Here is a 12,825-nt window from a genome sequence, read left to right on the forward strand (position 1 = left end):
CATCTAGTCCTATAATTGAAATTATTCATAAAGCTAATGATTAGTGGTAGAACAACTAGTGAATAATAATGAGTAGGCCAGAAGTATAGAAAGTAAAATACTTTATTGAAGCACAAAAGTGCAGAAGTATTAGCATCAAAATTAAATTAAAGTTCCAGAAGTGAAAGCGCTCATTATGCAGAATGGCAAATGTCACATTAATGTACATTACATTGGTTTGAATTAGTGATGCACTATATTGTACAGCTCCTGCAGCTGGTAAAGATAGAGCTAATTTTAATAGATTTGCTGTTTTGATTATCAAAGTATTTAAATTACATCATTATAATTTGAATGAGTTTACATACTGCTAAATGCCTTATGGCTTTCCCAGTAAAGACTTGTGAATACACTGTATTTTCTAAGATAAAAAGTAAACAAAAGGGTGGCAGATAACTGTAGCGGAGTAAGAAGTATTATTTGCTTATTAAGTACATTATAAAGTAGCAGAAATGGAAACACCTAAGTCAGGAAACAGAGCTGTAGCTGTGTAGCCTGCTCAGTTATTTTTAACAGTATATTTTAGATAGATTTAGATTTTAGGCTTTCAGGCATTAATAACATCTGACTAATCCAGCCTTGGCCATGCCTCAGCTGTACCTGCACTGTGATGTTTGCAGTTGTTTTTGTGCCAGCCTGCCAGCTGCACTCCTCCACCAGGCCTCCCGTCGGCCTATCGCTGCTCTCCGTCTTGCTGACGTAGACACCCGGAAGCAGCGAGCTGCCTGCTTTGTTTTGGTAGCAGGAGTTGGGGGGAAAGGAGGCAGCGCTCCGTCCGGGGGAGAGCCGCTCACTAAATGGGGAGAGCCCAACCGGGGATGGAAGATGACAGGCCGATAGCTGACATCTGTAAAATGCCGAGTTTTATCAGCAGTTTCGAGGAGGGGAGGGTGAAGTTGTCCCGCAACCTGCCGACGGAAACTTCTTTCGTGGACGGTAAAGTTGAGCGGCCGCTCGGAGATTTGAGCCACCGTGTCAGCAGATCTAACTCGCGGCTGTCGCTCGACGGAGGAGCGACGGAGCCGGAGGAGCGGAGCGGCGGCGACGACGACGACGAGGAGGAGGAGGAAGAGGAGGAGGAGGAGAGGGATGCGGAGGGCAACAACAACAACAACTGCAACGGCGGGGGAGAGAGGAGGAGGAGGGCGAGCGCCGTCGAGATTTTGAGGAGGAACTTCGGGGTTTCAAAACCTCCTTCTCCCCGTTTGAGTACGAGCAGTCGGATGCAGTGCGGCAGCGAGCGTGAAAGCCCCGAAGGAGACGTTCATAGCGACGGTGACGGCGATGGAAGTGACTGTGAAAAGTCGCACCGAGAACCGGGCGGAGCTGGTGAGAAAAACGAACCAACCTTCGTCGAGTTACCGACTTCGGATGGACAAGGAGTTGAATATTTAACTGTTACCGGCCAGTGTCATCACAGATGTGACAGTGAAAGCAACACGGACACTTTGGAAGAGTCGTATGGTGTCAAAGAACACGTCTACTGCACCGTTTACTGCATCGCTAACGACAATCACAGGACGGAAGGTGAAATCACAGACCGCTACGATGAAACGGTCTCTATTGACGAACCGGGCACGGTCGCCGACATGGGACTGGATCCAGCTTCGAGTCCCGAATCGTCACTGTACACCCTGGACGACCTGGTGGATCCTTTCGGGGATCTGGCCCACCAACTGTACATGGAGCAGGCCGAGACGGAGAGTATGATGCAGAGTTGCCGGGTGTGCCTGGAAGACAAAACCATCGCACCCCTGCCCTGCTGCAGGAAGGCCGTGTGTGATGAGTGTCTGAAACTTTACGTCAGCTCCCAGGTTGGTAAAGAGAGGCCGAGTAGGAAAAGAAGCCAGTGTAGTGCAGCAGGGTGGCCCAGGGATGAGCAGGAGCCTGGCCTACAACCAGGCGTTGCTGGGTGGGTCAGCAGTTGCAGCACCTCCATGAAAAACAAACACACATAATCTTCTCTGTCACACTTGTATGTGCTAAGTTCTGCATGTTGTCTACCCCAAGGCAGGGGCATGGCTAGACAATGTGGGAAACCATGCACGGAAAAACACTCTGCTGATCCCTCACCACCAGCTGTCTCCACATATTTCACATATTTTAGAAAAAAAAGATTTCTGGATCGTGGGCTGTCTATTGTTAATTAGGACAAAGTTTGATGTAATTACTACTAAACTCTGTCACAGGCCAACATCTGCAGGTCTCCTCATCTTGTGATAGCAGCTATTTTTCTGTGAATCTGGGTCACTGACACATTCTGCACTAAAACTAGGACCTGGCCAGGAATGCTTTTCACCATAGCAGACTTTTCTCTAAGGCTTACCTACTTAAGGAAGATTTAACCCTCACATACAAATCTTTGGATGTGTTGTGCATTATTAGTTAAGCTACAGTCCAACAAAGCAAAAGTGTGGCCTTTAAATTCAGCTGATTTTGTCCCAATGTTAAAAAGGTGACTTGATGTTATAAAATATACCAGAGCATCCCAGTCATTGGGGAGAGCATTTCACTGTAGCACAGTTACAGCAAAGCAGTTTTTCAGCACATCGCATGCCTTGTGGCTACAGTGCATGTACAATAAAAAGTCTAGTCAGAGGTATATTTACTCAGACACATCAAGAAAATGAATAGCCGATAAATGAATCATTTACTTTCCCTAATTTCAAGTGTAGCTTACCTGGAAAAAGCCATGAAACACGTTGTCGCTTGCTGCTTTCTATCGAAGTTAACGTATTTGATGGTGGATTTTTTTTCTTGCTTTGTGCCAGCCAGCAATCTACTGATTATCATTACTGTTTTGATAAACTTAGTTGGCGTTCTCAGCTACTGTTATTTTACGAGGCAGTAAAAAGTTGCAATCCTACGGGCTTGCTCCTGGAGCGGTAGTCTGCCTTAATCTGTTTTGATAAAAACCGTTTTAGCAGTCATCCAGATTACTTCATATTTATCTTAGTTTGATAACCACGCGAACACAGATACAAACAAACTCTCTGATAAGAACACGGAGGATGAGATAGGGGTCATATAAACTATCCTGTGTAGGTGGATTATTTTTTTCTCTTAGTGTACTGCACACTTGTTCTATCACACACACTTGGTGTTCACCCTCAGGTGGTGGTGCTAACTATGTAGTGTATAAGACAATGGCTACCTGGTTATTTGGCAACTTCCTCAAATTTAAAATATTGAAATAGAGACATTCGACTTAGACTTTAGTTCTTTATAGCGACCCATTCGAATTGATTGTGCCTTAGCATATTAGATACTTAGAGTCTCTGGAAAATGGGCTTCTCTACATCCAAGGCCAAGGCCAATTCATCTTGTTCATCCTGTTTGCTGTACACCACAACTTTAAGATAAAAAATGAATATGAGACTAAAGTTAAAAATTTGAGGTTCTGTTTGATGCTTTTTACACCTCGATATATTAAACAACATAGCATTTGTAACAGATAATGCGACTATTAAGCAAGTATTAGAACATGTGACTCACAGGCCTTTTTTATTTAAGATAAGATAAGATAAGAAAAACTCCCACAATGGGGAAATTGCATGCACACAATTTCCCCATTGTACACAGCAGAGTGCCAAATGTGGCAAAGATGTAAGATAAATAAGAAATTGAAGTGGTATAAAGCTACAAGAACTATACATGTGCCTTAAATACTTTTGCTCTTGGGATTTACCTGTGGAGATTGTATTTGTTATTAAAAAACGAGGTTGGAATTTGAAAAAAAAAAAAAAAAAAGGTTGAGTCTCAGAAGTTTTATGCACTGATGTAACTGATGCAACTAGCCTCTATCAAAGTGAAGGCTAAAGTGTGGCAGTAGAAAAGATTTACTCTCAATTCAAACCGTACATATTCATCTATAAAGCACAGAGGAGGAAGTGCCATGGCTAGGGCTTGCATGACTGCCTCTGGACCAGGCTTACTAATCTTTACTGATGATAGAACTCGGCAACAGGATTAATTCAGTACAGTACAGAAACATTTTGTCTATACTGAGAAATGCATAAAAACTAATTGGAAGGAGCTTCATCATGCAGCAAGACTATGTTCCAAAATTAAAAAGTTAAAGTATTGTTAAACTGATGATTTGTTGCTGTTAGTGATATGGTAACAACCTGCATCATATAAAGTTGGTTTTTGTCCCTATATTTATTAAGTAAGATACTTTAGCATTTAACATAAGTGTGCCCTGGTGTAAAGATGCTACAGCATCACTGCTACAACACAACAGGATGATGTGCTATAGCATATACATGATATAAGCATGATATTGTCACTGCATACTGTAGTATGTAGTGTTAGCCGTGTGCCCAACGTAAAGTGTTCTGCTGTTTTAATCGTGTGTGCATCTTTATGCCGGCTTGTGTTTTATCTTGTGTCAGTGAAAATGTAGAACAAAGTCAGTCACAGTTTAAAGACACGACGCATGATGGTGACACGTGTATGTGAGAGGGAGATAAAGTGGAAGCACTCCTAACTTGTCCAACTGGTTTGGCAGTGGTCATCACAGCTTTAGTGTTGTGGCAACAATACTGACACATCAGCTTTCATGCATGCAGGAGGATAGATTTTCATAATCATGTAGCAGGCTTTTAGTCTGTGTGCACACATGCTGGAGGGGATGTTGGGTGTAACACCATTAGATGCCTCTGCTATTCTTGTTCAATTTCTGTCTGCCGTCATTTCACGCTCTCTCTTACACACGCGCACACAGTGACAAAATGCCTTATTGTGTATCAGAACAAAAGGTCTCAGTGATTCTGATGGACTGAACGTGTGGGGAGAGAGCCAGTGAGACAGAAAGGGAAATATGAAATAAGTGAGAGAGAGAAAGAACGAGAGCAGAAGAGATGCCGTAGGAGGATAAGAGACAGAAAAGAGGTGGTGAAAAGGAAACAGTAGAATTGAAGTTTGTAGGGTAGTGTAGTGTCTCTCAAACCTATATGTACGATGCAGGTGTGTAACTTTGTGCAACATGCATATGTTTAGTCACTAATTCACCCTCCTGTACAATTAATCTCATTCGCTTATGACGTTTCCCAGGTGCGAGTGGCCAAACCTTACATCAGCTGTCCAATCCCAGAGTGCAGTGGCTACCTGGAGGAGGGAGTGGTGATTTCCCATTTGGCCAATGAGGATGTGGCAAAATATCGATACTTTTTGGAGCTGAGTCAGCTGGATTCGAGCACCAAACCCTGCCCCCAGTGCAGTGAGTTCACCTCTCTGAAAAAACAAAACCCAAACCGCTCAGAGCAAAAGTACAAGGTAATGAACATTTTGCAGTAATATTCCATATGAACCATATGGTAATTGAATTTAGCCTACAGCTCTACGCTATAGATCTAATGTCTTCTGTCTCTGCTCTAGATCCAGTGTAGCAATTGCCAGTTTGTGTGGTGCTTTAAATGCCACTCACCCTGGCACGATGGCCTCAAATGCCGCGACTATAGGAAAGGAGACAAGCTGCTACGAAACTGGGCAAGTGTCATAGAGCATGGACAAAGGAATGCCCAGAAATGTCCACATTGCAAGGTGAGAACTGGTGATAGTAGAGCTTACAAGCTGTTGCGATAATGTCTTTTGCTGAAGAGCATCAAGGTCAGAGGAATGCTGAATGTGGCCAAAATGTAAGGCGAGCATGTGGAATTAGAAATGGAGTTGACTGATGGAGTGTGGAGTCGACGTAGAGGAATAAATCGATGAAGACAAAGACGCATTAAAGCAGGGGCCGATGATGGATGGGGAGCTATAGAGAACTAGATGGATGTACAGATTTAAAGCTCACATGGTGCGGCAGATCAGAGATGCACAGACAGTGAACACATTGGGGGAAAAAGCAGTGATGACGTCTCTGCTGCACAAGACTATATCTTGCAGACTCACTGGCATCTCTCTCATAACACCAGCCTGGTCTTATCTCACAGTCTCATTACAACCATGTCAGCCTACACTACATCTAATTAGACTGTCAGAAGATGACTAAAGGAAGACATAAATTAAGCAAATTACCGGTATATGAGAAATGTTTACCCACAGCAGCAAGCACTTTCCATCTGTGTTTGTCACACTGCTGCTGCATGTCTCTGTGTTTCTGCCCTGGGAGCAATGTGAGAGGATTGCGTTCAACTGTGAAACCAACAAACTGGTGTCATGCTGTGTTTAGCTGGGAAAAAGAAGCTAAGAGCAGCTGAAGTTAATGCCTTATTATGGGAAGACTGCTCCATGTTACAGCGGCCAAGCAGTGAGCATCCATTAACTGTACTGCTGCATGCTTAGTGCTCTGCCTTTGAGTGGATGCTAAACCCAATTCCTATGGCTTTCAGTGTGTAAATAAGGGAATTGGTATGCCAGTACTGCTTGGAAAATTGTCCTCGTTTTACGATATACATCCTTTTTTCTCTTTACATGCTTAGATCCATATTCAGCGAACAGAGGGATGCGATCACATGACCTGTATGCAGTGTAATACTAACTTCTGTTACCGTTGTGGAGAGCGCTACCGACACCTGAGGTTAGAACTTGTATTTAAACTAAGACTCCATGTTTGTTTGTTATTTGTCACATGCTTTGATTTCATTTTTCACTTGCTTTGGTTTTGCAGGTTTTTTGGTGACCATACATCCAACCTCAGTGTGTTTGGCTGCAAGTATCGCTACCTACCTGACAAACCTCATCTGAGACGGCTAATTAGAGGCTCTGTGTGTGGTAAGTTGGTGTGCATGTTTCCTAGAATGCTGTTCTAGATATTAGATATTTTGAGCCTCACACAATGACATACTGAGCTAAATGCTAACACCATCATGCTAATGCATTTACAGTGACAGTATTAACATGCAGCATCTTTGTGTAGCATGTTAGGATGTTAACAGTTAGTAAACACAAAGCAGTGCTGAGGTTAGGGGAATATAGGTATTTGATCATAAACCCATGTTTAATCTAGATCCCGTACTGGATGGGCTATTTGATTCTACACCATAGTGATGGACTGACCAACCAGCAGACCTTCATTGCTGTCCGTAAAGCCAAACCTCTAACAAAGCGCAAATAAGACCAGAAAGCTCTGTGTTATCTGTGATTGTTGTGAATTTACCTCGCCATAGCATGGCAACGTGAGGGAAAGCATCCATATGTAACTGTTTGCCTGCAGAGGCTACTGAGCAAGGCTTTATAATGAAGTATGAAAGCATCACATATCAGATTATGTTAGCAATAAGTATCCATTCACTCTTATCAGATGTATGCACTAGCAAGCCTCCAGGAAGTCAAACTCCTCTAATAGATCTGCTCTCCATGACAGCTACAGCTAGTTATATCAGCAGGGTACCTGTCGAACTGAGAGCTAATTTGTCCCTTAACAAGAAGCATTTACTCACTGCAGCTCTCATTATTGTTCACATGCCATGAACTGTTAGCTGCACAGATTTGGCATATGAATATAACATGAACATAAGACATGTTTTATCATTGATGAGGATGATAGTATGATAAAATCTGTTCAGCACTCAGTAACTTATATAACTGTGCACTGGTGACCAGACAGTTTTCTCCAGGGATGTATTAATATTTAAACAGGATGTAACAAAACAAACCATTAAATTTGAATAATGCAATTTCTGCCTCACCCGAAAAGAACATTTATTTATTATGAATGATAATTGTTCTGCTCCTCTCTGTTTTTCTCGGCAGCCACCAAGGTGCTGATAGCCCCTGTGGTCATTCTGCTGGTCGTGGTGCTTGGAGCTCTTGCACTGGTGATAGGTAACACAATTACGAGCACGCATGCGCATTAATCAGGGTGAAGCTTCAGGGAGAGCAGTAAACAAATTATAGCTAAAGGGTTTGGCCCTATTGCAGGTATTTCCTTCTATACAGCGAAAGCAGCTGCACTGTCAATGACATTTTCATTCATATCAGTGTCTCTATGTTTTATGTGAATGGTAAGTTAAACTGTTTCTGTTTAAAAGTGCTAAGGCCATATATCCAGATTATTACTCACTTGGGTGACCGGCTTTTACTTGCTTGAACTACTTTTACTAACAACATCATCCATCTGAAGACTTGTAGTCTCTGAGACGTCTGTCAGGCAGTATTGTGAACTACTGATGCCTCAGCTGAACTGTACTTTTTCTTGAGTTTGACAGATGATCCACTTCAGGCTAATATGCCATGATGATGGCTTCATATTTATCATTAATAGTGCTCTGTCCAACTCACTCTGTTTGAGCTCAGTTAATTACATGTGTTTACAGTGTGCTATAGGATTGATTAACCAGATCGTTATAGAAATGTCATCAGAGCTAAAGTAATATGTGTTTAATATGTGTTTTTGCTTTTTCTCATCCTCCGTCCTTTCTCATCCTCCAGGTTTGGTAGTTTTCCCGGTCTACTATGTGTGTAAGAGGAGGAAGAAGCAGCGCACTCAGGGTTCTGGACGTTGGATCTAAAAACCTGCCCTGCACATCTTGAAAGCATACGCCCACAACTCCTCAGGGACAGACATGCCGGCCTGAGTCATCACTAAAGTCTGACACGAGCATCCGAAATTAACACTAGCAATTAGTGAGAACCTTTCAGGTGGAAGGAAGTACATGAACCCGTAATATAAGGCTTGGAATGGAAATTCAAGGACGGAAAATGCATACACTCAGACCCTGTTGTTCAGACGTGAGGAGGTGAATTTTGCAGATGAGAGCGTAATAGTATTGGATACTGAAAAAATGTTCCATGGACCACTGACTGCTGGGAGAGCTGGAAAATGTTAAGTGAGACTTGCAGGTGAGCAATTTGGAAATGTCAGGGAATATCTTCCTTGCAGTAAGTTATTTGTGCAGCGCGTACAATGGTGTAAAAATGCCACGGGAAATCAGAATTTGCAACAAGCCATGATGGAGAAATTAGTTCTCACTGATGCAACAAAAGCTGGACATTAACTTCAACTTAACTAAACTCACTTTTCTTTTACTGAGTCTGACAACAGTGGAAAAAAACATAGAACTAAATTTACAATGGAAGGATGAAGGACTAACTTGGATAACACTGACTCTGCCTGATCTCAAGTTCTTTGCTAGAAGGCTGGAAAGTTGCATTTTGTGTCTCCACCCTAAGAGTGACTTCAAACATACATTCAGCCCACTGACCCCGAAGCGTTCATTGTTTTCTGTTTTGGTTATTCATGAGCTTTATCCTCCTTCCACTGCTCCTGTCTTCCTGTCATTCCTCCCCCCTCCCTGCCTGGATGGATAGTGCTTCTCTCGCTCTCTCTCTATCACGCACACACACACACACACACACACACACAGACTCCCTACCTAACAGTTCCTCTCTGCTGTGCCAACACATTGTATGCCAGTATCTGCGTCATCAAAAACAACATAAAGCTGTGGTGTGGTAGTTGTGCCAAAACAAAACGCTGAACATGGCAGGACAGACAGTTGATACCCTGCCTTTGTTGGATTTGTGTTATTTTGTTATTGTTTTTCGTTATTGAGTTTGCCTTTTGCAGAGGTTTGGCTGATGATGTCAGTTTGTTGGAGAGTCAAGACCACTCATGTTGTAGGCATAATTATGTATAAGATAGTTGGAAACCATTTAGAAACACTAAGAGTTAACATGGCTGACCAATGGCACGCACAATTGTACTTTTCTTTATTGTAGCGTGAGTGGTGGTTTGCCAAACAGCTAAACAGCACGTTCAGTTTTTAAAATATATGAGTTTACAGGTTGCAGTGCACTGAATGTGTGGTAGATCAGGTGATGAGGGTTTATAAGAGGTGAGACTTTGTTTCATTTTAAATATTTGCGGTGAAAAGAGGACATTTGTCTTTTTGAAAGATTGGATAGTGACATGTCTTTTTTAACGTACACACACACTCTTTTCAACTCAATCCACACTGGCACATACGGAAACGCATATGGAGTGCTGCCAGGGAACAAGAGATTTCCAAGAGCTTTAAAGGTCGTCACCTGGCAGCAGCCGGCTTGCTGTCCTTCACTTATCCCTCTATCCTCTCCTCCCCCGCCATCATTCTTTCATTTTGTTTTACTGCTGCTTGGATTTCCCTCTGTTCTTTCACTTCTGCCATCTTCTGTTCATTGTGTTCTCTGAAGTGTGACTGGGTCTTGGCTTACATCCTTCTGACCTCAGCAACATGGCTCAGAGGCAGTTACAGTACAAAAGACACATGCCCAGCTGAAACTGCTGTCCAACCACCAAAAAAAGCTGTTCAGCAACAAAAAATATCCAAACTGAATATGACTTTTTGATTTTGTCTGTTTTTTTGTTTGTTTTTTTATCCTACTGCTCCATGGACTCATCTGTGGTTTTGTTACACTGCTTCTTCGTGAGAGGTTCACAAAGATGTTTTAATGGAGGAACTAAATGGGGGGAAAAAAATCAAAGATAAGCACAATTTATCTGCACATAAGAGATATTATGGAGAAAACAGATGTGGAACGACGAATGATGAAGAGTCGAAAGGTGAAACTGCGGCGTTGTTTTTTTGTTTTGTTTTTTTCAAATCAATGCATTTTCAAATTTGTACTTAAATACGTGTTACAACACATTTCATCACTGAACCTTCACTAAATCCAGGGCTTAAAGCATTAGAGAAAAGCAGGGTTCAAGGATGTTGGACGTTTTGCAGTGCTGTTGCATTAGCCTGGCTTCTCCTAGAGGTCTGAAACATTTTCTACACCTGGGAGTTGATAAAAAAACAACTGCAATTGTACATAAATGTATAGTTTCACACTGATTTCAGCAGTCACAAGACATCTTGACTCTGGGTTTGAATGTACTCTCAGGGAGTCCGTTTTCTCTTCACTGTCTACACAAGCTGTGCCACAGAAATTGCACCATAAATTCATGAATGCTTCCTGATACCTTTACCCACAGCTGCTTAGCTACCATGTTTAATTCCAGGAAGTATAAACACTGTAGTGTCAAAATAGATCCATGTGTCTAAGTGTTGCAAACACTGTCTGCGTTACTCAGCCTGACTGGACTGTGAACACTGTGTGGAGGTCAGAGGTTGAATCGGAAACTATCAAATGGAACAAGAAAATGTTAGTGAGTCAGAAGTTAAATGTTAAGTTGTGTAAGTTCTGCACCAAACAACAACGTTAATATTATCTACTTAATTGCTCACTTGCGGTTTATTCGTAGGTTTATCTCGCTGCTCAGCTAGTAGTACACTGTCAAATACAATTACTGTGTCATTTTGTTTGATTGACATATGACTCATGGTTTAATGAACATGTCTGTTTCACAGAGAAATGTATCATTGAAATTATTTTACATTTCTACAGGCTGATTCTTCTCTGATGTGACATATTTATAACAGCATACCACATGACCATGTAGTGCACATTGCACCAGCTCTGACATGATTTATCTATTGCGTTTGCCTATTTTTAGAAAATTGACAGATCAAATTGCCCAGCATTTGGTCAGACGAGGTAAACATCTCCTTAAAAACATGGCTTAAGAGTGGGATCTATTTGGCAATTTTGCTGTCAGACAGTAATTACATCTGTTTAGCTACAGGACAAATGTAAATGAATGGTGGCATTTGTCTCAACACTTCTTAGACTTTTACACATGCGCTATCGTTTTATTGCTTTATTAATTCTTCTTACTGTCTTGATCACTTGCATTTATCTAAACACTAGACATCTGCTTAGGTGAAGCTCTATAGCAAAACAATTGCTCTATAGTAATTCAGTCAGTGACATGAGTGTTGTTTTAGCCAATGATTAGATTTTATTGCTGGGGTGTATTAGCTGGCTGATAGCCCCTGGTGTTTTTGCTTTTTGTTGTTGTTGTTTGTTTTTTTGTCACATTCCCAGTGCTATTGGCATAAAAAAAGCAACGGTGCCTTTACAACCACTATAGATAATGGTTTGCCAACCTGTGGTTCAGGGCCCCTGGGCCATGTCCAAAGATTACAAATCTATAGCAGCCTCTTGATAGTATGTGTTATGTTTTAGCTAATAGCTGAAGAAATACATATTTAATGTCTTATGGCTCCTAATGTAAAAGAGAAGTGTATTTATATGCTGTTGAAATATATCAATGTTACCCCAACACACATATGCTGTACAATCAGGCCTTCGGTTAACAATGTATTTTCTTTGGAAACTGTGTTTTAAATAGCGAAAGTTTAAACCAAACAATCCAGGGTGTCAGCTACATCCCAAATACTGTTGTACGTTTGCACAAGTTAAACTGTCACTTTATCTTGTTTTATAGCGGCCTCACTCTTTGGAAGCAGGAGCGCTATGGGCCCTGCTTCCAACATAAGACGACTGTCACAAGGCTCAAACTGACATCTTCACTGAAGGAGGCGATGATACCAGAAAGATTTGGGATTTCCAACAGGCCGAGTGTCTAATTAGGGATGATACATAATTTGTTAATTTCATCTCAGCAGGCCTGCGGACGTTGAGTTTGCAGTACATAGGGTATTATCAGTAACATCAGGATGAACTTTTCCTGTCTAGACATACAGACTTGTTGGAAAAGCAGCAATGTATTTATGTGTTGATCGACTGAACACCTTCCACTTACTGCCACTGTTACAATGTCTGCTGATATTCTTATTGCTCATTTAGCCATGCACAAACACTGTTTTCATCTGAGGATAGAGAATAAAGAAACTCAGTCAAATGCCAACATGTCATGGGTTGACTTGTTTCATTGTACATTGTACAACATTGACACAGAAAGGCACCCGACCAACGGGTGGATTTGAACCCAGCTCCATTTAGCAGTGGTTG

General features: G+C 41.8%; 1 protein-coding gene across 3 annotated transcripts; it reads left to right on the plus strand.

Annotated features, from left to right (window-relative positions):
* Positions 1-685: 685 nt before the first annotated feature.
* Positions 686-12,721, plus strand: rnf217 (ring finger protein 217). Of its 3 annotated transcripts, XM_026341353.1 has the most exons (7): positions 837-1,853; positions 5,095-5,316; positions 5,419-5,583; positions 6,465-6,562; positions 6,653-6,756; positions 7,738-7,809; positions 8,416-12,721. In XM_026341353.1, the coding sequence occupies exons 1-7, from the start codon at positions 837-839 to the stop codon at positions 8,493-8,495; spliced, it is 1,758 nt and encodes a 585-aa protein (XP_026197138.1). In that variant the 3' UTR covers positions 8,496-12,721. The 3 variants fall into 3 exon arrangements, with proteins under 3 accessions (XP_026197139.1, XP_026197140.1, XP_026197138.1); XM_026341354.1 differs by lacking the exon at positions 7,738-7,809 and having other exon boundaries at positions 686-1,853; XM_026341355.1 differs by lacking the exons at positions 7,738-7,809; positions 8,416-12,721 and adding an exon at positions 6,992-7,714 and having other exon boundaries at positions 686-1,853.
* The last annotated feature ends 104 nt before the right edge of the window (positions 12,722-12,825 follow it).

Source organism: Anabas testudineus, chromosome 24 (assembly GCF_900324465.2).
Source record: "Anabas testudineus chromosome 24, fAnaTes1.2, whole genome shotgun sequence".
Lineage (NCBI taxonomy): Eukaryota > Metazoa > Chordata > Actinopteri > Anabantiformes > Anabantidae > Anabas > Anabas testudineus.

Excerpts from the sequence above, each read along its gene's own strand:
- rnf217 (XM_026341353.1), top strand. The coding sequence starts at position 837 with ATGGGGAGAGCCCAACCGGGGATGGAAGATGACAGGCCGATAGCTGAC. Across the intron at positions 5,584-6,464 it reads AGAAATGTCCACATTGCAAG|ATCCATATTCAGCGAACAGA; the intron begins GTGAGAACTGGT and ends TTACATGCTTAG. Across the intron at positions 6,757-7,737 it reads AATTAGAGGCTCTGTGTGTG|CCACCAAGGTGCTGATAGCC; the intron begins GTAAGTTGGTGT and ends TTTTCTCGGCAG.